This window comes from Zootermopsis nevadensis, unplaced genomic scaffold (assembly GCF_977971745.1).
Source record: "Zootermopsis nevadensis isolate Lab colony 2312 unplaced genomic scaffold, Znev_1.0 Znev_ptg000017l, whole genome shotgun sequence".
In the NCBI taxonomy this organism is placed as follows: domain Eukaryota; kingdom Metazoa; phylum Arthropoda; class Insecta; order Blattodea; family Termopsidae; genus Zootermopsis; species Zootermopsis nevadensis.
Window position 1 is genome coordinate 10,369,261 of NW_028259149.1, and position 23,036 is coordinate 10,392,296.

Consider the following 23,036-nt stretch of genomic DNA (forward strand, 5'->3'; position numbering starts at 1 on the left):
ACTTCTTAACCATTATACAGCAAGGGTTCAAGATGCATGCTTAGTTTACCAGTAAATCACTATATTTTTTCAAAGATAATTTAAACAATTTTCAAATCATATTTATAGCTATGTTTACAGTGCAGAATTCTATACAGGTGAAGCTATGCTAGGAGACGGTGTAAAAGCCCATAAACTGTGTTTAATCCTTCAGCCAAGTCTTGTTGGTTGTTTGCAGTGGTTCTTACTGTATGTCACAATTAAGTGGTTGGTAATGCTTAATATTTGAGGTCCTGTGATAAATTCTGAAGCCCAAAGACTGGCTTTTCTGGAATTTTTGTTGTTCTCCTCATTATCTCTAGTTCTTCTTGTTTCAGGTGTTTGAATTTGGCACTCCTGCCAACCTCATGTCTAATCCAAATTCAAAATTCTCTAAGATGTTATCAGTAGCTGATGCTGTGACTGAAGGACAGAGCTATACATGAGAACATGACTCAACAGATGGATGCTTTTTAAGTTATCTTACTATATTATTGGACTTAATCCATGTTTTTATTTTAGTATTGCATGGTCATTGCTCTTCTGTAATGACCAGGGCACTACTGGATGAAAAATTATGGTTAAGAATTGGATTTTGATTGTAAGCATAAAATATCTAGGCTTAATAAGGATTCTTTCTTGTGCTCCACAGTTTCTGCCCACATTTCTACCCTCACCACACACATTGTTATATGAGATAATTTTGCTTCTTAAAATCGCTCCTTCTTTTAGCCATTGGCCTTCACTGGATGTCTTGTGGTATGTTTTCCAATCACATCTGCTGGAACCTTTGCAGAAGCACATGTTCAGTCCCTCCACATCATTTTCATTACAAATTGTTGCATCTTTTTATGACATCAATTACTGGGTGACATTGACAGCAATTTGAGACACTGAGCCATGTGTATAACTAACTAACTAGATGGCTTACCGAACCCGAAGGTTCATCACCGAATTAACCAAAGCCGTCCACCAGACCCTGTCCTGGGCCAACAAAATCCAGTCTCCTTCAACTCCTATCTCCCATAGATCCTGCCTGACATTATCCTCCTATCTACATCTAGGTCTCCCCAGCGGTCTCTTCCCCTCAGCCTTCCCAACCAATACCCGGTGCACACCTCTTGTCTTATCCATGCGCGCTACATGAGCCATGTCTATACATAACATTATCTAATTTCTATCTGTGGCATGAATAATTTTAACCTCAGAGTTAATTTGATTTTTTCATCTCTGTGGCTGCATTTTTATAAAATTTAACATGTTGGTAAATCCTAAAGTCAAGTTATAGGTAAAACCATAAAATATGTATTTTGAATATGTTAACCTTAAATAGTGTTTGTGTGGCATATCTGTCAGAAAAGACTTTGTGCCCCGAAACCTTATTTTACAGCAGACACATGGGAATTAGGCAAGAATATGTAGTTTCATGCTCAGTATAACAGAACAGATAAATACATCAGTAGAACCCACTTTTTTATTATATTCAGCATGCTTACATTGTTTTTCAAAATGCATTTTCAATGCAAAGTGAGAGATATGAAAATATAGAAATAAAATAGCATTTTGTTTATATAATCATGCACCTGTCATACTATACATTACACATTGCTTGGAACATAAGTAATGCTTCTGCTCTGTCACCACATTGTATATCAAGCACTTGGTTTGATGGAAGGAAAATGACGGTCCCACGTTCTAACACAATGTCACCAGCAGTTGCTTGTCCACTGATCACAATGAGAATAGAAGCACTGTCCCGTGGAATGAGGGCATATTCTGTAATGCCAGAAGGTACCTGAAACATGAGAACACTGCAGCATTTTCTGTGTGAAGTCATTCAGGGTTTCTAATTAACTAAAGCTGTTTCCAGTACCCCAAATATTTTTTCCAGAAGCACATGAACAAAACATGTAATAGTCTATCTGTCCATCTATCCTCATGCAGTGTCTACATATTATTGGTAAAATGTTATATCAGAGACCTATACTAAATTTGTTGAGTGAATATCATTTTCATCCATATTATTCCAGTCTTTTACAAAATTAGGTATGAACATCATGCTACTGGAGTCTGTCCCACCCTAGTACATTTAGTCCCCACCAACAATAATACCAATATGGTGGTTGTATGGACTTACCAGGTTGGAGCAGCAAAACATGCACTTAATATAAGGCCTTGAAATTTTGTGTGCTATAAGATATTGCTAAATAGTTAACTTTTGTGGTATGTAATACAGTGCAGTACTAACCTGAAATCTGTATTTGACTTATGTTAAGAATTATAAATATGGTGATGATGAGGTTAAATCTTAAACATTTTCAAAGGTAGTCAAAATATATATATATATATGCAGTAGATTCCGGTTAATTGGGGCAGCCACTTATTTGGGACAGTCTTAAAGAACAAACCTTTTTAACTCTTTACGTGGTACTTCACATAATTGGGGCAGCCACTTACTTGGGTCAAAGTGTTCTAGTACTGATGTGTCCCAATTAACCAGAATCCACTGTATTTGGAAATATTTCTTCATTATTACATGCACAGCCCTCTAAATTATATAGAAAATCCTACATTATGCACTTTATGAAATTTCATGGCAGAGGGTATGAAGATGGCTGTCTTCTGGGTTGTGCTATGTTGATGACATGCTGATGATGGAGGCAGCAAACATCTCTGAAACATCTGTAACCTTTTACTAGACTACATAATGCATCATCCCAGGAGACAGCCATCTTCATCACACACTTTGCAGCAATAATGGACATGCTACATGCTCACATTAATTTTAGCCACAGAAAAGTCTGGAACTGGTGGGCAAAATCTCAGTGTGTACATGTCTTCTTGGATGCCTTGGAAACGTTTTTCATTTGAAGGCTCACAACTGTATGTGAGCATAATGCACAGTGTGTCCACATCTTTATATTTTGGCGTGAGGCCTGCACGAACAACATTGTCGGAGCACGCCATGCACTCTATACAGTCTGTAAGTACACACAAGAATGGTTATGTGATGTTTGGTAAGTAATGGATACGAAGATGTAACACCACTAATACTAAAGGCCCATCACTGAACATGGTCATAAGTCAGTTCCATTTACCTCCCATCCTCATAACCTGTTCCTGTAAGAACTAATTCTTTAATAGCAGCCTGCAGCCTGAAAGCTCATAATTGCTAATGCTAAAGCCTGCCGTTGGACATAATCCTCATCTAATTCCATCCACCACCTATCTCCAAGTCTTCCAAGGTGTTTCAGAAGGACATTCCTGTAAGCACATCCTGCCCCTCATCTGAACTATGAATATGGTTCAAGGTTGACATGTACTTTCTTTTACAAAATATGGCTGCACCAGAATGATGAAATACCCTTCGTGGCAGATGGTGGCAACACTGCTGTCATTCACACACATACACACAGCCATGCCCTTTCAGTCTGTGTACTTCCTGAATGCATGAGGTTATATTAATTGCAAAACCACCCTCTTTCACATCAAAAATGCATGAAAATAAAATATAATAATCATATTCCATATTTGAATTACCTCCATACAAATACGCATGTGGCTCATTAGGGCCAAGGTACAAAGCTTCACCAGGTTGCAGAGTAAGAAGATTCAGGAAGTAAACACTGAAACAACCAACATCTCCTGGGTAAGTCTGATGCAGCTTCAGGAGTGTAGCATCGTGGTCAGCCAGAGAACTCTCATCTGAACAATAAATATAGACAGACAATATTGATGCAGGAATGGTAGTTTATACATGCTATTGGATCAGAATGTGTGTACAGTTACTCTCTGAGAAGAACACAGACTGAGAGCATATTTGAGGTTCACATGGTAGTGAAAATATGGAATGTGGTCTTCTTGGTTCTGGTTTTGTATAGTTTTGCAGACAGTTACCAGTGCTAAAATCTTTGAAGTTGAAGACTTCTACTCTGGTAACCACAATACTGCATGTGTTGCAACCCAGAAGACTCATAGTCCATAAGTTGAGAGTACCTGAGAACACGTGCCGAGGATTAATATTTGTATGTAAGAGAGATTATGAAACTGAAGGATGGTTAAAAATATTTAATGAGGAACATAATAGTTTTTACATGTCACCAAACATTGTTAGGATAATGAGTTCAAGAAAGATGAGTTTGGTGGAACATGAACACAAACAGGAAATGAGAAGTCTAGAGCATCTTTTATATGGCAGCTAGTCTTGTCTCTTTGTAAGAGCAAAGTTTAATCCAGTAATTTCATCTGACCATGAACAAAAATATTCATGAACAAAAATATTCATGAACAATAATTTATAGTTTATGCCTTAAAGGATCTATCTCTTTTTGGTCCAAATGATCAGCACTGTACATTTTTAAGGCATCCAGTTCCTGATTAATAAAAATTTAGAAATTACATAAAAATATTAAATGCATTGTTTGGTTCCTTATCCACCTTGTGGTATATTCATGTGACATAATTGAAAACTAAAAATTGCTAATGTAAATAGAAACTTGTATGTTGCATACAGTACAGAATTTTGATGCTTGTGTTACACTGTGACCAGAAATAATTAATTACAAGAACACTGCTGGATACTGCCCATTGTCTGAAGCATATTTGATGTACATGAAGATTTAGAAGTTGGCTTTATTCCCATCTTAAGGTGATAATATCCAACATAGTATTCATATAATGAATCAACAATTGTCACACTTCTTTGGAGAATCATCAGAAATGAATATCCACACATGAGGGTAAAAGAGAATAAAATGTGAAAAATATCTTAATTTTCCCATACCTAGGGATGCCAGTCTTCTCAATAGTATTTGTAGCTGGGTCTTTATTGTTTCTCTGGGGCATGTCATCAGGGAGTGAAAGCAGTTCTTTAGGGCATGATGTATTCCAGCTTCATCACTCGTAAGCAGCTTACTAACCACTTCCTGTCCAACAGCTGTTCTCAGTTCTGGCACCACTACAACAGCAAACACCTTTTCATATGTGTCTTATGAAGCATTGATCATTAGAATGTCATCTGACAAACTGCATTACCTTTTAAAAACTTCTTTATTTCTTCAGTAGGTCTGAAGCCACACAAAGCTTCAAAAGGAGTAAGTGCAATGGCAAGTTCTGGCTTGTGGTTTGGATCCTTGTAAATATCTGGATGCTCACAATGAAGTTTCTCAGCAAGTATCTGATAACAAATTTTTATGATTTTGTGATGGCATGAAAATACAGTATCAGTATTCTTGTCAGATTTGGGAATAACTTTGAATTTCTGCAGTGAATAGCATGTGAACTAAGGTATGGAGGGCAGCTTCACTATCTGCTTAGTTTTGAAAAGAATGTATACATTGAGTGAATGGATGAAAGGCCCAAGACCTGTAAACAGTTTATACAACCTATAAGCACAACTGTTATTTTCATATTCAGAAGGTCCTAGGTGCAAATCTCAGCTCAGAAACTAGCGATCTTGACTGAGGTTTCTCATGGTTTTCTTAGTTGCTCCATGCAACTGTCAGGATAGAACCTTAAAATAGTCCATGACCACTTCCTTCCATGTCCTTTCTATTTATTCATTAACTTTTATCATACAGGAATAGAGGATTTAAATCCCCATACTGTGGGGCCACCAGAGAAACTTCAAATCTGGGGTTAATGGTTTAGCAGTATCCTAGGACGATACACTGTCAGAAATATGATGCATAGTTCTTTACAGTTAAGCATTCCCATGATATATGTCATCCACCTGTTTTTAAAGAAAATAACTTTGCTTTGAGGGATCCAATATCAAGAACTCTGCAGAGAGCAGTGGGTAAACCCAGCATCACAGAAGAGTTGCTAAAATGTCACCAAAGTCAAATATGTATAGTGAGGCAGTTGAAGTGGGAACAAGGTATGTGCTGATTTCAGAAAAAAGGATACGAAATTTGAATTAATTTCCATTATTCACCTCATTAGAGGCATAAATGCTGTGCATGAGAGGTTTTATGTAATTTTCACTATTAGCACAAAGTGTTTCTGCTAGCTGGTGTGATGAAATACCTTGTCTGGGTGAGCCTGAATTGATAATGCTTGACTGATGGACAGTACTTTGAACAGAAATGGAAGCTGCGCTCCAAATTTCTTTGTGACTTTGGCTCCAAGACTTTCAGGATGGGCTTTTATCCAGTCATCAAGTTTCTGGCTGGAATTTTTCAAAATTGAGGGTCCATTTGGATGAGTTCCCATCCACAGTTCTGCATATGGCATGGCATCATCAATCATGAAGTCTGGATCTCCACCACAGTTCAGCAGAGCCACTTCACTATTCCGCCCACGTTTTCCCCATGCATATTTCTGTATGGCGCATCTGAGCTCCATGACAGCAATCTGCATATGTAATAAACAACTTTGTGAAGACTATTTTCAAAAACAAAGTTTTGGACATTTCAGCTCTCACCATGGCTGCAAAAGAGTACACTTATTTCCAAACGTTTTTTGCAGTTCTATATATCTCATCAGTTTCAATAACATAGTTATTGTATTGCATACATAAATTTAATGCTCAAAGATAATCATTACAACACATAGTATATATTCATATATTTTTCCTTACATGTAAATAAATATACACTACAGTAAAGGGCACTTCTAGTAAAAGTTGTAAGACCTGCAATTTACAAAACCAAATTTTATACACACAGAATTATTATTGCTCATTTATGCTATATAATGCGCAATATGAACAGGTTCAACTAAATTAACTGGAAAAAGTCTGCATTAGCTTTGCTAACAACCTGCAGTTAATTGAATATACTACAGCAACTCGTGGTATTCCTTCTATGTTGGTATCAGAGATAGAACCAACAGTTGGTATTTGCTGAGAATGTTTTATCTTCACAGGTTATACCTTTGATAATCGGTACGAAGGACGTAAGTCATATGCAGTTTTTATTAACGTAAACCGGTCTTACTGATCACCAGAAAAACGCGATGAACGAATTATTATACGGCTAGGCTGTGGATTACAAAACAGTGACAAATTTGGGCGTATACGTTCCATAGACGGTTGTGTATATAAACATGAACAATCTAATTCATGCGGCAAGTCTAGCAAAGAATTTAAAAAATATGTGTAAATAACGTTTTTTTTACAAAGTTGAGTTAATGACGGTGAGGTAAGTTATGTAATAACACTCAAAACAATTGGAATAAGCATTTGTTCTTTGATTACCTCTCCCTTCTCTTACATTTTGGTTCTGCCATTAATTTACGCCGCCTACAATGCGGTGTGCACATAACGTGTTAACAGTTTACTCCTTGCTGTGCTATAGATACTTCATAGGCCGCAGCCAGGATGCAGAAAAATTCCATAGCACATATATAGTACTGGTTTATAATACATATATAAATTACAGAGTTAAGACACTAATTTACGGTAACCTAGAGTATTACTACAAAAATTACACAAGAATATGTTATTATTTGTGTCTTCTTCCACCATCATACTAAATAATAAGATTGTCAGAATCATGACCATGGCGTGGCTGGGTTCTGCGAAGTAATAATAAGCAACAATGTATACCGGAAACATAATTAGCAATGTTTTCATGCAGAGGTAAATAAGAATATTACTGAACTGGGTTGCTTCGAAAAACAATTGCTGCCGACATACATGTTCAATTGTTTACGTCAGGGGAGGGAGTTTGTGATGTAACAATAAGCTACATCATATCAAGAATCTCACTGTTATAAAATCGTATGTTGCTGGGAAACAGTTGGTAAACAGTGTGTGAACAGAATTTTATGAGGAATGGCGTTTTCGAAGTCCAGGGTTTCTAGGTTTCAGCCAGATACTAGTAAGTAATTAATCCATTTATTATATTGCTAAATGTTTTAATTTCGCGAAGATGGCAGAAGAAACTTGAAATTTCACGTAACCCAATTCATATACAGAACACTCTAACACAGACAGCTTCAGAAAACGAAATACAACTGCAGTATTTTTTGTATTTATTTTGTTTCATGATGTCATATTCTGAAGCACCAAATATCAAGAAGTCGTGTTCTTTGTGTGGATGTGAAACGTGTTATAATACTATGACGGAGTAACATTTATTACAGTTTTTCAACAGAAATTGTATAAAATATTTAAAATTAAACCGAATGACGCTAATTAGATATAATGTGGAAGAGGATATCAAGTATTTTTAGGACAGTGAAATACAGACGGCTGAACTTGTAGCTAAGATTGGGGAAACAAGGGATGCATACAGAATTTTGGTATGAATGCATCTTGAAAAGCAGATATATGGAAGACCAAAAAGGATAAGTGAGAATAGCAGTAAGATGGATCTCAAGTGAGCTGGTTTATGAGGATTGGAGATTGATGCAGCTGGCTCGGGATTGTGTTGAATGGCAGACTTTGGTATTAGCAGTGTTTGAACCTTAGGGGTGTGCTCCCTGTTTATCTGCATGTTTTGTTGCCTAATCTAAGTATGTAATCAAATTTTAGAAATACATATAGCATGAATATAAATTGTACATCCTTTATTATTATATCGTGACTGGTTCTGTGACATGCCAGTTATGTATAAGAGTGATAAACTCTGTGCACAGTGATGGGTATGTGGAAGCAGCATACATTATTTTCTCACTTCCATGTATATCAATATAACATTGACTAGTTAAATAGTACAATATAAAATGGTAACATATTTGGGCATCTGCATGCCATTAGACCATTGGCTATGTATGTACATACATGTGAAATCTGCTTCATGTATCACCTCAAGGAATTAAGTAAAAGAAAATTTTACTCGTCACATGGTAGGAAAATTGATTGGTGAATTAGAAAGAAGATATGAGGAATGCATGCACATTCTGTTTTATATCCCTTTTAAGAGATTGCTTCCTGCTTTTTGTTTCCCACTAATTAATATTGTGATAGCATTGGACGTGATTGTGTGTCAGTTTATCCATCTCCCATTCTCGCAATCTGTGTCCCAAAAAGCAAATATCACTACCGGAATTTGATATGCTGTTGTGCACCCATGCCAGCTACATGGTGGGACTATTGTAGGGCCTATGATTCTTTTGCCATGAAATCTGTGACACCAGTAGTTGGCCACATATTAATCACAAAGTTCGTTGTGTAATAACCAAAGTCACTTGCTTATTTCATGCTTCTTAGGTTCAGATATTTTGAGACACGTATGATTTGTTTTCCTCCTCAGAGAGATGATTTTTTTGTAGCCATACAAAGACTGTATTGCTCTTTTTTAAACACATCTGTAATGCATTCTGTGGTTCTTCTTTAGGCTGTGCTCCTCCTCCAACGAGGTATGCACCAAAGAGTAACATTAAAATGAAAGGAAATACCTTATTTAACAAGCAGAAGCAGGTAACCACCCAGATTGGTTCAGGTCCATGCCCCAGCCAAAAGGAAGTTAGAAGAATGTCCAAGGTAACTATTCTTGTGTAAACAACTACAAAGACCAAGATCCTTCCTTAAAAGAAGGTAGGCACTCAGCTGATAAAGAGCCATAAAGTTCATTACTGTGTTCACAAGAGCACGCAACTTGACCTTATTCATAGAGAGATAAATCCAGTTTACTTTGTCTGAACCCATTTGAATCTTACCCGCCCATCTATGCCTGTCTCTCCCAAGTGGTCACATCCCCCCAAGTTTTCCCCATGCACACTCTACATGCATGCTGCCATCTTACCTCCCTTGATTCAGTCACATTTTCTGAATCCACTTGTGAGTGTTCTGCTTTCTTCACACATTGTGCACAAGATGGGAATGTACATGGCTATTCTGTCTGTCTGTCTGTCTACTTGCATATTTTACCAAAGAACTGCTGGAGATGTTTTTATGGTGTTTGGAGTAGAAGTTATGCCATTGTAGAATACATCCTTTTCAGGCTACTGCAGTTGATAATAACATTACACATTTGTGGGATGGGAGTAACATTAAAAACAAACACTAATAAAAAATGTAATTTGGTAATGATCAAATGTTCTGGAGTGAATTTATTGAAGTGTATCAAAACTTGGGTGAACACTATGTAAAATGCTGCCTTGTCCATGGTACAATAACTGTTGAAATCATGGGGCTTATTATACTCTATATATTTTGATAAAATTTATGTGACTCTTTTTCGCTGTCCAGTAACCAGCGTTTCTTCTGAACTATTCTTCTTTCTTTTTTCCTTTATTTCTTTCTTCTTCTTCCGCATACTACATTACTACAACACCTGCATTGTTTCAGACTTGGGTTGTGGGGCCTTGTACTCTTGTAGGTGGTTACCATCATTTCAGAGAAATGTATCTCCACCATTTTCTGGGCACAGGCGTAAAGATTGAGGTGGTAATTTTTCTCTGAAATGATGGTAACTAACTGCAAGTCTGTGAAAATAATTTATCAGTTTGACAAGCCTGGATTAAACCATGGTGATTTGAGAAATCACACTGATAAGGGTAGTGAATGATGCTTTCCCAAGAGGTAATGGGGACAGAATGTGAAGTCGACCAATCGTCTCTGCCCACTGCTAGTGTGAAGAATGCTTGGAGCTTTAGCTTTGTTCTTATATAGGTCTTCATGGCTTGCTTAATTACAGGGACTTTGGTAACTGGGTTCTTCTATATCCTGTACATTTTATTTCTTTCAGTTAAACAGTATGCCTAGCCTGAAATCAGGTAGAGGTAACAGTGAAATGCAGAGAGAAGTGAAATTAGGTGGTACCACATCTTTTAAGCATGAGCCACCAAGAAGCAGCAAGCCTGTAATGAACAAGGAATTGCCCAAAGAACAGGTGAGAATTTCCATGTCAGTGCCAACTTTCCATGTTATGTGCAATGCATAAAATTATAGAACTGTGAATAATCATAGTGTGCATACTTACTACATGTTTCATATTGAAATTATTTTGATTAAATTTCGTATTTGAGGTGAATGCACTAAAGGTGTTAGGCAAATTTCTTTATCTGTCTATGTCACATTAACCTTAAATCAAAATTTATCTGTTTCCCACATATTAGCTCATGAGCCGGGATAGCTCAGTCAGTATAGTGGCTAGCTACGGGCTGGACGGCCGGGGTTCGATCCCCGACGGGGTCAGAGGATTTTTCCTCTAGCCTCTGCGTCCAGACCGGCTCTGGGGCCCACCTAGCCTCCTCTACAATGGGTACAGGGGTCCCTTTCCCGGGGGTAAAGCCAACCGGGGCGTGATGCCGACCACTCACCCCCATCTAGTGCCGAGGTCAAGAAAGAGAGGAGCTATACCTCCACTCACTCCAAGCGCCTATATGGCACAAACTTTTACATATTAGCTCACCATACACAAAAGTGGTGCGTGAAATGTAATACGCATATATCACTGTAATTAAAATCTGCGTCGTTTATTTCAAACACTTTTTAATGTGACTATATAAGAAAACAAAAACAAGGAAGAACTATTTGTGTATGTAGTAATGTGCAATAAATGTACAATACAACCCCTGGGGGTACATAAACTTGCAAAGAATGTAAACTGTGCTAAAGTGAAGGACCATGCATGTTTTTACCTCAGGGAAGTGTCGTGGAACAGCAGTCGAGCATCGGTAATCAGTGTGACCAAGCATTGAACTCAAGCGGTGAAGATGTGGACTCAGTGAAGGGGAGTGATGTAATTGATTTAAGGAGAATAAATGGTCCCATAAGTACCAAAGGAGCAGTTGAAACAAAACCAGATGCCAGTGACACATTTACAGGTAAGCTGAAGTATTCATGAAATTACAAAACCATATGCAGTGTGTTACTGACTTAAAAGGAGAGAATCGCTGTATCTTCAACACCAGTAGGCTTCCTAGCATACGCAATGTTGAATGCAAATGTGTGTCGATAATGAAGGTAACCAGAGAAATTGGTTTGAACACATTGTGAGTTATGTGACTTCAATTAATTCCACAACATTTACATTTATGTCAGTGTCATGTTCCTTTGTAATTAAAACGTTTCCTTACTGAACAACTGCTCTTCTGTGTTATACCTTCTGCACCATCTGATCACAAATTTGTCCGTCCCTGAACTTATTCTATCCGTGTTTATCTGCAGAATCAAAACACAATGGGCAAGAAGCTGAGCTCAGGACCGAACTGCCGGCTTCTCAGGCACAGCTAGGATCGGCTGAGCACCGCATGAAGGAGGCGCAGAACAAAGTTAAATCCCTGGAGAAAGACATCAGAGCAGGTGTAAGTAATAAGTGCAATTTCAAGGATTTGTGTAATTTTATGTCTTGAGTAGAATTCCCTGTAATTGCAACGCTTGTCACTTAAATGTAAGAGTTAAAACAAATGTGAATTTGTTGTCTCGGTGGCTAAGCACCAAACCATGAAGACAGATAAATTTCTACATATTCTTAGTTATTACTGGTTCATTCCACACCGTTGAAAGGTTAAGTAACCATTTATAGTCTTGGTTCCTTTGAATCATATTTTTTTCTTTGATTTAGCTTCAAAACACTTTTTCTTCACTGCTTTCTGTATCGATCAGAGGTACTCTTATCTGCTTTCCCATATGTTTCCCCACCATTACCGAGTATGAATTTTATAGTCTTCTACCATAAGTACAGTGCCCTCTAACCACCTTAATTTGAGTACTGTAAACCTAGGGGGGGACATATATAATATAAACCACATGAAGTTGTTTATCGTGTTATATATTGTTCCCTACTTACTTTATCCCTCATCGCTCCAAGTATTTTACTGGATACCTTCCCATCACTTGTAATATGTCTTCTTTCAAAATAATAGGCCGCATCTTACAGTCACACAGAACAGCAGGCAAAATTACCAGTAGGCCTGTACATTGCACGTATCTGTTTGCTTAAAGCAGTGGTCCCCAATGCGGTGCCCGTGGTTGCCATGGCGCCTGCCAAGGCTTTTTTTGGGTGCCCGCGTTGTTACGGAAAAAGTTATAATGAATAATGAAGGCCGTGAACATTATAAAATCAAAGCACAGATCTTGACTTACTCATGCCCATCTTGACGATTGTTTGCGAGCAGCAACATCATCCTACACTCCCAAATTTGAAAAACTGGCCGATGAAATGCAGTGCCAAACATCACACTAACTTCCCACTTGAGTAATAATAATTGTACTTATGAAACTATGTATTTTTGATTGCGTGGTTTCTTGTATCATTAAACGTCATGTTGTTTTGTGTATTATTTGGTGTCCATATCTTATTTGTCCAGAGAAAAGAAAATTTGGCTTTGTTAATTGGTTGGTGCCCGCCACGATCTCATAAGCTCTCAAATGTGCCCGTAGGCACAAAAAGGTTGGGGACCACTGGCTTAAAGGTTTGGCAACACTGCCAAAAGAATTTGTCTCATTTTTTGTGTAGCAGGATGAGATGCTCATCATCCAGGCATCAATAACAGACGCCCGTAATAAAAATGAACAGCTGCGAGAGCTGTTAATCCAGCAACAGTTGGTGATTGAACAGACAGATAGTGTGATATGTCAGGAATGCAAGCTTTTGAAAGGACAGGCAAAGCAGGTATTGAAGCAAAATGACATGACATTATGTATTAGGAAGTATATTTATATATATGGACTATTAACAAATTCTTAAAAGTTTAATGATGCTGTTTAGTATGAAAATTATGTTAAATGATGTGTTAAGAAGATCATGAATGGTGGGTAGTTAAACATTTGATAGAAGGTGTCGGAGCTTATTTCAAGGTCTAAGCTGGCATTTGTCTGGAAAGACAAAATAAAACCACAAAAATGTCAATCAGGACTTTTAAATTTAGTTTTTAAGCTTTGGTTTATTCTGTTAAATGCACTGACAGTACTGATTAATCACAGCAGTTTAGTCAGTCTCGTAAACTTTATGCAACGTCTTTTAAATCTACTGTAGCGTGGCATTATGGGATTGGTTAATTGAAACACTATCAATATATGAAGTTTTAGTACATTCAGCGAAGCAGGTAACATTTAATGCATTAAGTGGTGCAAAATGCAAAATATACAGATCATTTATATAAATGCTTTTCAATTTCAAGGTGAACAAGGAGATTTCAGCACAAGCAGATGAAGTGAAAAAATTGTTCTTGAACATAGATAAAAAAACTACTGAATTGGCCCAGATAAAAAAAAGATTGCAAGAACTGCAAGAGGATAAAAATATATTCGAAGCACAACACGCACTTAACAAAGACTTGGAGCGTGCCCTTCAGGAGAGATAAGATTATCAGTCCATCAAACCAACACATAAATGAAAACGTGGATTTATCAGTTGTGAAATTCTGTGAAATTGGATGGTGCTACTGAAAAACTTTCCTTCTTCTGTCTAAAAGTGTATTTAGTTATAAAAAATTCAATTTTTATTACTATCTTCAGGGATATTTATTTATATTTGTCTGAGGCTTCAAAATGCTTGCTGCCTCCATCGTCAGAGCAGTGGGCCATCCAGACCAATTGGGGAACAGGATGAAATTGTAGAATACAAAACTGTTCCTTGCTCCTTGACCTGGTTTCAATGAATTTGCAGGGCATGCTGTTGTTGGAAAAGACCCACAGACTCGCTGTTGTGAATGAACAGCAGGCTGCTGATGCAGTTGAATGTGGTGCTGACAGAGGGAAGGAAAATGATGGAGACGGGTTTCTCTAGTGGATTGAGAACCTGTTGAATCTGATGCTGGCTGCAGCCATTCTGTCTGAAAGTGGCCCCAAGAAACTCCACATCGTCATGTAGGGGTTCCCACAAGATCACAAATTCTACTGTAAACCGCCACAGAGTAATCCCTATCTCAGTTCCAACTCCCACTATCTTTCCAAAAAATAGATTGTACTTTCCACATTGGTGCACATTGTGACCGGGATAACCTGCATGAGGAGCCGTACATTCTCAGGGCCACTTTCAGGCAGATTGGTTACGGTGACTAGTTGATCTGATGGGCTCTCGGCCAGTCGGAGAGGGTTGGCATAGCCCCAGCTCTGGAGAAACCTGTTTCTGTTGCCTTCCTTCCCTTTATCAGCATGACCTTCAGCCAAATCAGCAGGCTTCTGTCCAGGCATATCAAGTCTTGGTCCTTCCCCAAGGAAGATTCCCATTTCCTTTATCCTTTGAAGGACAACTTAGGATTCATCCTCTGTCATATTCAATCTCACTGCAGTAACAACCTGAAATATCACAAATGTTCACTTTAAATTACATTTTATGAATCTCGGTAAGCATCAGTGTAGTAAAGATAACATTAATATCAGTTCCAAGTGTAAAATAAATTGTCCAAATTTAATTGTTTCAACATGGTGATTAAACTGTGGGTTCTTGGTAATGACATCTGATTTATTGTATTCACTGTTAGAAATAATTATTTCTTAGATTAATGTTCTGTTGGATTACAAAGCACATTCCTTATTATAGGCGCTGGGAGTTCACACCAGGTGCAACTGCTCTGTTGTTGCGACTCCGCTGTCTTTGTCCCAGTTGGTAATTGTCCACTACACTGGCATCATAGAGAACGGCTCACTTTCACATGACTCAATCTAAGCGGACAGTGACATCAGTCACTCGACTGGAACAGAATTGTCCTAAATTCCACTTGTCCCTTTGTATATTTATAGAGTGAAATATCTCCCAAATTCTGGATCCTTCTGATCTCACAGAATAACACCAAGGCAAGCTGAGAAGCTTTCAGAAAATGTTGTAAGAAGGGTTTATGTGCGTGTGCACATGTCTGACATCACTTGAACCAGGCTAGGTGCCATGATTCATGTCACATTGTGCTTGGTAGGAGTGGTCCCATGGCTGTAGTTGCAAGTGCTTCTGTCAGTATCACGCATTTTAAGGGTTAGCTGTACACAGGTTTTGGAATGTAAGAAATGTGTTCACGGCATTCAAATAGGTACTTTTATTCTATTGGCTGTTGCGAACAGAATAATGAACCTTCGGGTGATATAAATGGAAGGCAGTTTCTGGATCAGCTGAGGGACTTTCAACTTTGCTACTATTATATGGAGTTGGAGGTTAGCGGTGTTAAAATGTTTGTTTGGCTTCTTGCAATTTCATTAGTCCCAGTTAAGAATAAAATTTCTTCAAGTAAATTGCTCAGACTTTATAGGTATGTGTGTGTACATTCACACACATGCACATATGTATATAGCGTGAGTTAGAGTTGCACACGTCCAAATATTCTGATATGACAAGCATGAAGTTTATTCTTCTTCAATGCTCAATTTTGAGTGAGAAATTGTTTCTTATTTGTATGATGAGGTTTTCACAGCAGTGAGTATGAAGATCATTCATCGCCCTGATGACGGAGGCAGAATGACCTCTGAAACGTTCGTAAACATCTACCAGACTACACAGTGCAACAACCCGGAAAACAGAAATCTTCTGTTTCTTATTTATTTATTTTATGAAAAAGGCTGTTGATGCACTGAGTACAAAGACATTTCTGTTTATCTGCAGAGGTGTATAGAACCAGAAGCTTCAGTGCCATTAATGTTGAAACATTGTACAATTCCTTCTGACCTCCATCCTCAAATTGTTTTCCAAAGATCCATCATAATGTTATCCTCCAGTTTGTTTATTTTTCTTGAAACACATCCCGAAGCAGGAATAAAGGTGACGAGATTGTGAGTCACAAATTTTGTCTATATTTTTAAATTAATTCATATTTGTCCGTATCAATCCAGTCCCAAAACTTCTTCTCTATGAATTTCCTTATACAAAGAGCCATCTGGTTCCTGTTAACGAGTTCTGTCACTCGCTCACTCCATTTCCAGACATTGTAGACGACGTACAGTAGTCTTCCAAGTCGAGGTGCTAAATCCACTACGGCTGTAAGACATTCACGAACAACTTGATACATAATTCCGTCTAGCAACTCTTCGTTCTTTCCAGTTGGGTATTCATCATATTTTTTAAAATTATTCACATCGCTGTCTGCTGCAGATTCATTGGTTATTTTTGAAATTTTAATTAGCTGGTTTTTCATTTGTGAACTGTCATACGACTTGTTAGCGAGATGACTGCCGTTATTGGCTGGTGCTCTGATTCGTTGATGACCCTGCTGCTGGAACAAGTTGTGTATCTGGACATTGAAGTGTCTCGTTACACATGTAATCAGCTGTATCTCAGGCTTATATTTGTAATATATAGATAGTATTCTTTTAACTATATGCTTTATTGGTTTGATAAATGTTACGCCATTAAAGGAACGTCTCTTCCTGATCTTGTGAAGTGTTTCTTGGTATGTTATGTCGGACAGTTCGTCAAGAAGTGATGTAGGTTGATGTGAAGCATATTTTTTTACCAGAGTGTAATTTGAATTGCTTGACCACCTGCAAATCACAAAATTATATGATGTCACATTTTATATGGAGTATATTTTATATTGAGATTTACGTTTTGATAACTTTAGCTGATTTAGGTCTGTGTTACTTGCATTTTATAATTGGTGGGTGCAACTGTTCCATTACTTCTTGAAGTTTGCTTCAAGGTATAAAATTTAGTTGTGAACGCGTATGGTTTCGTAAGAAACATTAAACTGAATGCAACTGTTAGTAGTTCCAGTTTGTTTCCTGAAACAGAAAGTAGCAAAATTGTAATGTTTATATTTTAACGTTTGCCGCTGTTATGTGTAACATTTTGTATGAATGTATTTAAATTAAAGAAATCTTGAGCACAAAAACAGAATGTGACCCACCGAAAGTTTTGTACTTGTTGAACCACTATTAATGATGAACTTAGCCACTCTCTGTCATATTAGAAATGTTTAATTCAGAATTAATCTCCATATAAATAGTGAAAGATTTTACAGTATAAAAGAGTAGATAATAATTTTATTTTACTACCCTCATGTTTTCAAAATTATGATCTCAACAAAATTAGTAAAATAAATTTAGAAAATGCTTGCTAGTATTCATTTCAAAAAATTACTGTCTGCGTGCTGAACATTATGGTGCAGACTGTACACTGAAGGATAAATATTTTATTTATGGAATTTGGAAAATGTTTTGGGTATATTGTTACGTAGGATTTGAGAAATAACGTAAGAGGACAATTTGTTGTTTGTACTTCTTTCTCATGTGCGACTTTTCAAAGAATTTCCTGCACCAGAATGTGAGTGAGTTAGTGTTCATAGGATAGTTACTAGTCAAATTTCTTTATGTTTACGGAACATGAGACTCCATGTTTGCAGGAATCGGCCATATACTGTTATAACAATTATTTATTACCGTGTGTTTTCTTAAGTTAAAACAAAAGCGAAGATTACGAAATCCGAAGCAGTGTGCAACTCACCCATTCGAATCGCTATCTGGCTTACTGTTTCTCTGTAAACTGTCCATTGCTTGCTGTAACACATTGTGGAAGTACTCTTCCGTTCCCGTTAAAAGTCTTTGCCCGTAGCTATGTACTAGAAATAGCACCACAGTGAAGGACTTGAGGGGCTGCCATGGAAATGAACGTAGTGCTTCGTTTTCGAGGGGCCCCGGGTTCAATTCTAGGCCCTAAGGTCGGCTATTCTGATAGTGGTTCGATTGAGTCCTTCCCAGCAAATCCTTGATAGTATCCTGTATTTGTCAGGCCTACACGTTGTCGCCATTATGTTATTTTTAACTTTCCTAAAGACTGCATTGTGTAAGCTGTGTCAAAACTGCCATAAACATTATATAGGACAAACGGGCAGAAATTTCAAAATTGGGTTCAAGGAACATATCAGTGATATTCAAACTAATAAACCTAACACAGGATTTTTCTAAAATATTAATAAAAAGTATGGACCCTCATATGGCACCTTAGAAGATACAATGTAAATGATCGAAGAAGCAAAAAAGGATAGTTACATCAGCGTACTAGAAAAATTCCACATATACAGTAACGTTAAAAAGCGTTCATTTAAACGAAACATATCCAGAGAGCAACAACTCCATTTTTTAATTCCTGATAAACGTAAACAGTACCTAAACAATGTTCTCTCCACCCCTCCCTCCGCCATCCGCCCCTATGCGCCCACGAACATCAACCAACCCCTTCAGTTTAACTACAGCTTTCCACCGGTAAGTACGTCTACATAGTCCGCTCCACCAGAATAGGTAAGCTGCTTAAGACGCAGTCAATTACGTGGTGAAGTCAACAACAGAAAATATATGTATAAATTAGCAACCATGTCTACTAGTTTCTAACACTTATAGAGAACCACCTGAAGATGACCAATTAAGAACGAAAATTCAGACTAATAAAAAAATGTTGTGTAGACGGTCTGTCAACGTAACGAAGTGTAGTTGGAGTAAGAGTATATAAATATAAGTGTATTTCATATAACAGCTACCGAGATGGCATTCACGTTTATGTTTGCCACGAATGTTCACGTTGTACAACATATTAAAATATTACTATGGAACACAAATTTTTGGGCATATACTATCATTTCACTTTAGGAAATCCACTGTTTACTTTCATTATTAATTTGCCAAGTTAATGTTTACGTCTTTCACGAACGTTCTGAGCTCTCCTGCAGAAACTAAACGTAGGCATGAGTCCTTGCCGGCCTTCTTGACTTCTCTAACCTCAAAACTTCACAACGATAGGGGATACTGTGATTTAAACATCCCTTTATAAATTTAAGAAGAAAAGTTATCTCCACCCTCAGGGGCGGAGCGTTTGTTAACCCTGTTAGCTTCATTAGCCCGGCTAACATTTTGAAGAAAAAAACATTCTACCTTAGTTTCGTGGTTCAGAGGGTACTCAGTACACTGAAACAGCAGAACCGATCAGATAAAACGTATAGTTAGCCAGTTCCAATCAGCCAGGCGCTGTTAGCGTTGTTACGCTCGCCGCGAGCGTAAGCCACACCTAGATGGCGGAGACATGCCAGCAAGACAGACAGAAATTACGCAGAATTGCCCATGTTTCTTTGTCCTACATCTTATTTCCACATCGTCATACACATCAAGGGTAGGAAATTAACATCGCAAATATAATAACTATGTGCAAGAATGACAGCAATTACTTTAGAAGAGGTTTACAAGAGTAGCTAGTTGAGTTTGGCATGTAGACTTCTGAGGTCGCTGGAATAATGAAACACCCCCTTAACTTGAAACATGGATGATACAGACAGGTTGGCTTTCTCTCTTTTTTCCTTCAAGTATTCTAGTCAACTTCCTTCCCCCATTGAACGCCTATTGAACATCACCTTTGCAGGCGGATAAAACTTGTGCAAATTTGGTCTCACCATTTGGCTTTCACTCCTTTCATCTCACTTCTCTTTAGACCACATTTCTCTTTCGTTTCTTCCTTTATCCTACCGTCTCAGTTTGTCACGTGGTCGCTCACCATTGGACAGCAGCCCCGCTCTGTTAGCACATACCAGAACCAGTAGATCTGTAAATTAGTACAAAAATACATCCTAGCATGCCATGCCTCTAATTCGTTTCGCAATACGATCAATAACGTATTCAAACGAACTTCATTTTGAGTTGTTGACTTCATACATTTGCATCCCCAGATAAGAAATGTGGAAGAACCAAGACTCCAGTCCAGCGGCCACTGATTACGTCACCACTACGCCATCGGTCACGGTCCACCAAGATGTCGCATCCTTCGGAACCCTTCACCCAGAACAAAAAAAAGGCAGAACACGTGACATTGTTCAAAGGTTCTGGTGTCATTGCCGGACTGGGTTCGATGCTGGTCAGAGAAATAGGTATGTGTCTGTTCGCGGTCAGCACTGTATCCACGCGTTCTGAAGCTTGTTAAACTTCTGTCATCGGGTGGAAAATATCAGCTTGATCCATCTGAAAAATCCAGGAATTGACATTAGCTTTTCCAATGGACAATTGATTAGGTTGAAACGGAAGCAGGACCAACTTCCGAAAAGTTATATATTTAAAAAAATAGACGAGGAAAAAAATCGAAGAATATGCATTAATTTAATGACACAACTTTGTTAAAAATCTTCATAATATTTATATTTTTTTGTTATGTAAGTTAGCGTTTTTATATATTTATGGATAATTCATTTAACGACGCTTTCAATAATTCATATTGAATGATAATGTTAGTGAGGAATCGGTTTGCCTTCTATAAAAAGGTTACCAGATTTGAAACGGTCGGAGCGTCAAGGTGACTACTAAGCTTACTCAGTCTTGTGTCTACGTCATAAGTTTTCTCCGAAGAAGCAGATCTGGTCTGAAGAGTTGCACCCCGAAGTGAATGGACCAGTCGCGTAATCAATATCAAAGCCAACCAATCCCACGCGCGTCAGTTCCATATTTTAAATTTGCTTCTTTTGACATCATACTGAGTCTAGCAAGTCACTTTGTGGTGGAATGTGCAGTACAAAGAAATATTATTCCAAATTATTGTCAGAGTCTCCTTCACATGGCACACAAACAGAAACTGGCAACAAGTGATGTCGGTAAAACCCACAACAACTTGGGAGAACTATGTACCAGTCGGTCTCTTAGAGCAGAATTCAAATAATCAAGTTCGCCATCGAACACGGAGCCGAGGTAGTGCCATCCAACTTCTGCCCTCACAACCTCTTTCCTGAAACGTGTCCCAATTTAATCATCCACAATATTTGTTTCAGTTTTTACACATTTTCCAGCCGATTCCTCACCAAAATTCCACATGAATGCCTTATTTTCCTACCTGCCTACACACCGCCTTCATAACCCCAAATCTTAGATGTACGTATTTTAAGTCTTCCGTGCTGTAGATACATTTAACAAAAGACAAGCGAGCGCGCGAAGACATGCTGTGACTGGACTGACCACGCATCTGTCTGTCCCCATCCTCCAGAGGCAGAACTGGCCTGTGACCAGTGACGCGTCTAATGACAGTACAGTCTTGTGTATATCATACTCACGATTTATTTAACGACGCTTTCAAGATTATATAGCGTCGAATACTGGGCGATTAGTTGATAATAAATTGGATGGGATATAAAAGAAGCGGTTTCGGCCTAATTTAAGGTACCGCGCCTGCTGTTATTAACGGAAACTATAGAAAACGATATATTAGCTCTAGAATACGAACCAAGAATGCTTACCACTCTACTACCATGTTTGGTTCCAAACTATCATATGGACCAAATTCTTGAAAACCGTTCTGCATTTATCGGCATTGTGCTTGGGACAAGAACCCAGGGACTGGTGGAAGGCTTTGGTTAATTCGGTGATGAACCTTCGGGTACCCTAAGCCATCTAGTTAGATGCTCGTTATGGCACTACGCAGTACCACCTGTGAAATGTTCTGGGGTCCATCAAATAACTGGTTAAGCTGTAGAACATGAACCATTTGTCGCGCACCATCTGTTGAGTAAATAAGGAACTTACTGCAGGAGATGGCTGTCTGGGTTGTTACGCCTTGTGCTGGTAAAAGTTTTACCATACGTTTCAGAGCGATGACCTGATGATGGAGGCAGCAAGGACCTCTGAAACGTCGGTAAACTTCTTCCAGACTACACAGCCGTGAAAACCTCAAATCCTACAAACTTACTGCAGCACGTGAGGACAGTGAATGTTACATAAGCGGGGGACAATTAACGTGAGTTTGATTATATGACAGAAAATTATTGTGGTCAGTGATATTCAAGCCGATTGATAAGGAAAAATTCACCCGTATCAGCTGATGTCAAGTGGTGGGTATTTGAAACTTCACCCAAGGACAAACGGAAGCGAAACCCTTGTATGAAACAGAATGCTGTGCATTTATCACCCGTCTCCTTATCGTAAGAATGCAGACCTATTTCTTTTAGACGTGACCAGTGTCAACTACGAAGATAAATTATAATGTGTCAACGAAGCCTATAATAAAATCCGTGGCAGATTTTAAATATTCGGCAACGACAAAAAAAAAATAAAAAAGCATCCACTAACAAATTAAGACCAGATTAAATTTCCCAGCTTCTCAAAAAAGACTCGAGATGTCTGGCCGGTGGCAACTGATGGAGCTGTGTTTGGGGGTAGAAAATAAGGGCTGTCTCCTACGGCGTGGAGCTGAAGAGGCGCCAAACCTGTTTCGGTATTTCGGGAAACATTATTAACACGT

At 38.2% G+C, this 23,036-nt stretch overlaps 4 protein-coding genes and 1 long non-coding RNA gene across 22 annotated transcripts in view; 3 read left to right on the plus strand and 2 right to left on the minus strand.

Annotated features, from left to right (window-relative positions):
* Window positions 1-2,317, plus strand: part of LOC110833999 (ATP-binding cassette sub-family C member 5) — a 39,223-nt gene extending 36,906 nt beyond the window's left edge. For all 9 annotated transcript variants that reach the window (XM_087350377.1, XM_022072679.2, XM_087350379.1 and 6 more), the window contains one exon: window positions 357-2,317. In XM_087350377.1, coding sequence (XP_087206503.1) covers window positions 357-464 — 108 coding nt within the window. In that variant the 3' untranslated portion in view covers window positions 465-2,317. The remainder of the gene's footprint in view (window positions 1-356) is intronic.
* Window positions 1,471-7,375, minus strand: Mpi (mannose phosphate isomerase). 4 transcript variants are annotated; one of them, XM_022072691.2, is made up of 8 exons: window positions 6,780-6,865; window positions 6,599-6,652; window positions 6,046-6,372; window positions 5,053-5,194; window positions 4,802-4,975; window positions 3,559-3,723; window positions 2,797-2,999; window positions 1,471-1,813 (listed from the first exon to the last, which is right to left on the minus strand). In XM_022072691.2, the coding sequence occupies exons 3-8, from the start codon at window positions 6,361-6,363 to the stop codon at window positions 1,610-1,612; spliced, it is 1,206 nt and encodes a 401-aa protein (XP_021928383.1). In that variant the 5' UTR covers window positions 6,364-6,372; window positions 6,599-6,652; window positions 6,780-6,865; the 3' UTR covers window positions 1,471-1,609. The 4 variants fall into 4 exon arrangements, with proteins under 4 accessions (XP_021928383.1, XP_021928387.1, XP_021928386.1 ...); XM_022072695.2 differs by lacking the exons at window positions 6,599-6,652; window positions 6,780-6,865 and adding an exon at window positions 7,233-7,375; XM_022072694.2 differs by lacking the exons at window positions 6,599-6,652; window positions 6,780-6,865 and adding an exon at window positions 7,217-7,375.
* LOC110834007 (uncharacterized) lies at window positions 6,882-15,312 on the plus strand. Of its 6 annotated transcripts, none has more exons than XM_087350394.1 (7): window positions 6,882-7,160; window positions 9,303-9,448; window positions 10,656-10,799; window positions 11,556-11,736; window positions 12,080-12,216; window positions 13,371-13,526; window positions 14,035-15,312. In XM_087350394.1, exons 2-7 carry the CDS (start codon window positions 9,350-9,352, stop codon window positions 14,215-14,217), a joined length of 900 nt encoding a protein of 299 aa, XP_087206520.1. In that variant the 5' UTR covers window positions 6,882-7,160; window positions 9,303-9,349; the 3' UTR covers window positions 14,218-15,312. The 6 variants fall into 6 exon arrangements, with proteins under 6 accessions (XP_087206520.1, XP_087206518.1, XP_087206521.1 ...); XM_087350392.1 differs by lacking the exon at window positions 6,882-7,160 and adding an exon at window positions 7,444-7,600; XM_087350391.1 differs by lacking the exon at window positions 6,882-7,160 and adding an exon at window positions 7,651-7,841 and having other exon boundaries at window positions 13,374-13,526.
* LOC110834004 (uncharacterized) lies at window positions 13,551-21,781 on the minus strand. Of its 2 annotated transcripts, none has more exons than XR_015535492.1 (3): window positions 21,636-21,781; window positions 20,215-20,776; window positions 13,551-17,560 (listed from the first exon to the last, which is right to left on the minus strand). XR_015535492.1 is itself a non-coding variant. In XM_022072696.2 (3 exons), exons 1-3 carry the CDS (start codon window positions 18,343-18,345, stop codon window positions 16,639-16,641), a joined length of 882 nt encoding a protein of 293 aa, XP_021928388.1. In that variant the 5' UTR covers window positions 18,346-20,203; the 3' UTR covers window positions 13,551-16,638. The 2 variants fall into 2 exon arrangements, 1 of the variants encoding a protein (XP_021928388.1); XM_022072696.2 differs by lacking the exons at window positions 20,215-20,776; window positions 21,636-21,781 and adding an exon at window positions 18,282-20,203 and having other exon boundaries at window positions 13,551-17,320; window positions 17,425-17,560.
* LOC147873660 (uncharacterized) lies at window positions 19,034-22,991 on the plus strand. Its single transcript, XR_015535494.1, has 3 exons — window positions 19,034-19,075; window positions 20,488-20,685; window positions 22,386-22,991. It is a non-coding gene; the product is annotated as an uncharacterized LOC147873660 (long non-coding RNA).
* The last annotated feature ends 45 nt before the right edge of the window (window positions 22,992-23,036 follow it).

What these genes read in the sequence shown, in the direction of transcription:
- Mpi (XM_022072695.2), bottom strand. Translation starts at nt 6,363, where the DNA reads ATGGAGCTCAGATGCGCCATACAGAAATATGCATGGGGAAAACGTGGG. An exon ending in TTCAGGCTCACCCAGACAAG is followed by an intron (nt 5,195 to 6,045) that starts GTATTTCATCAC and finishes ATTTGTTATCAG; the next exon opens with ATACTTGCTGAGAAACTTCA. An exon ending in TTTCTGTGGCTAAAATTAAT is followed by an intron (nt 1,814 to 2,796) that starts GTGAGCATGTAG and finishes CTCATGTTTCAG; the next exon opens with GTACCTTCTGGCATTACAGA.
- LOC110834007 (XM_087350390.1), top strand. Translation starts at nt 7,796, where the DNA reads ATGGCGTTTTCGAAGTCCAGGGTTTCTAGGTTTCAGCCAGATACTA. An exon ending in AGGAATTGCCCAAAGAACAG is followed by an intron (nt 10,800 to 11,555) that starts GTGAGAATTTCC and finishes TTTTTACCTCAG; the next exon opens with GGAAGTGTCGTGGAACAGCA. An exon ending in TGCCAGTGACACATTTACAG is followed by an intron (nt 11,737 to 12,079) that starts GTAAGCTGAAGT and finishes GTTTATCTGCAG; the next exon opens with AATCAAAACACAATGGGCAA.
- LOC110834004 (XM_022072696.2), bottom strand. Translation starts at nt 18,345, where the DNA reads ATGTGTTACAGCAAGCAATGGACAGTTTACAGAGAAACAGTAAGCCAG. An exon ending in CCAGATAGCGATTCGAATGG is followed by an intron (nt 17,561 to 18,281) that starts GTGAGTTGCACA and finishes TTTCTGTTTCAG; the next exon opens with GAAACAAACTGGAACTACTA. An exon ending in GCACCCACCAATTATAAAAT is followed by an intron (nt 17,321 to 17,424) that starts GCAAGTAACACA and finishes TGTGATTTGCAG; the next exon opens with GTGGTCAAGCAATTCAAATT.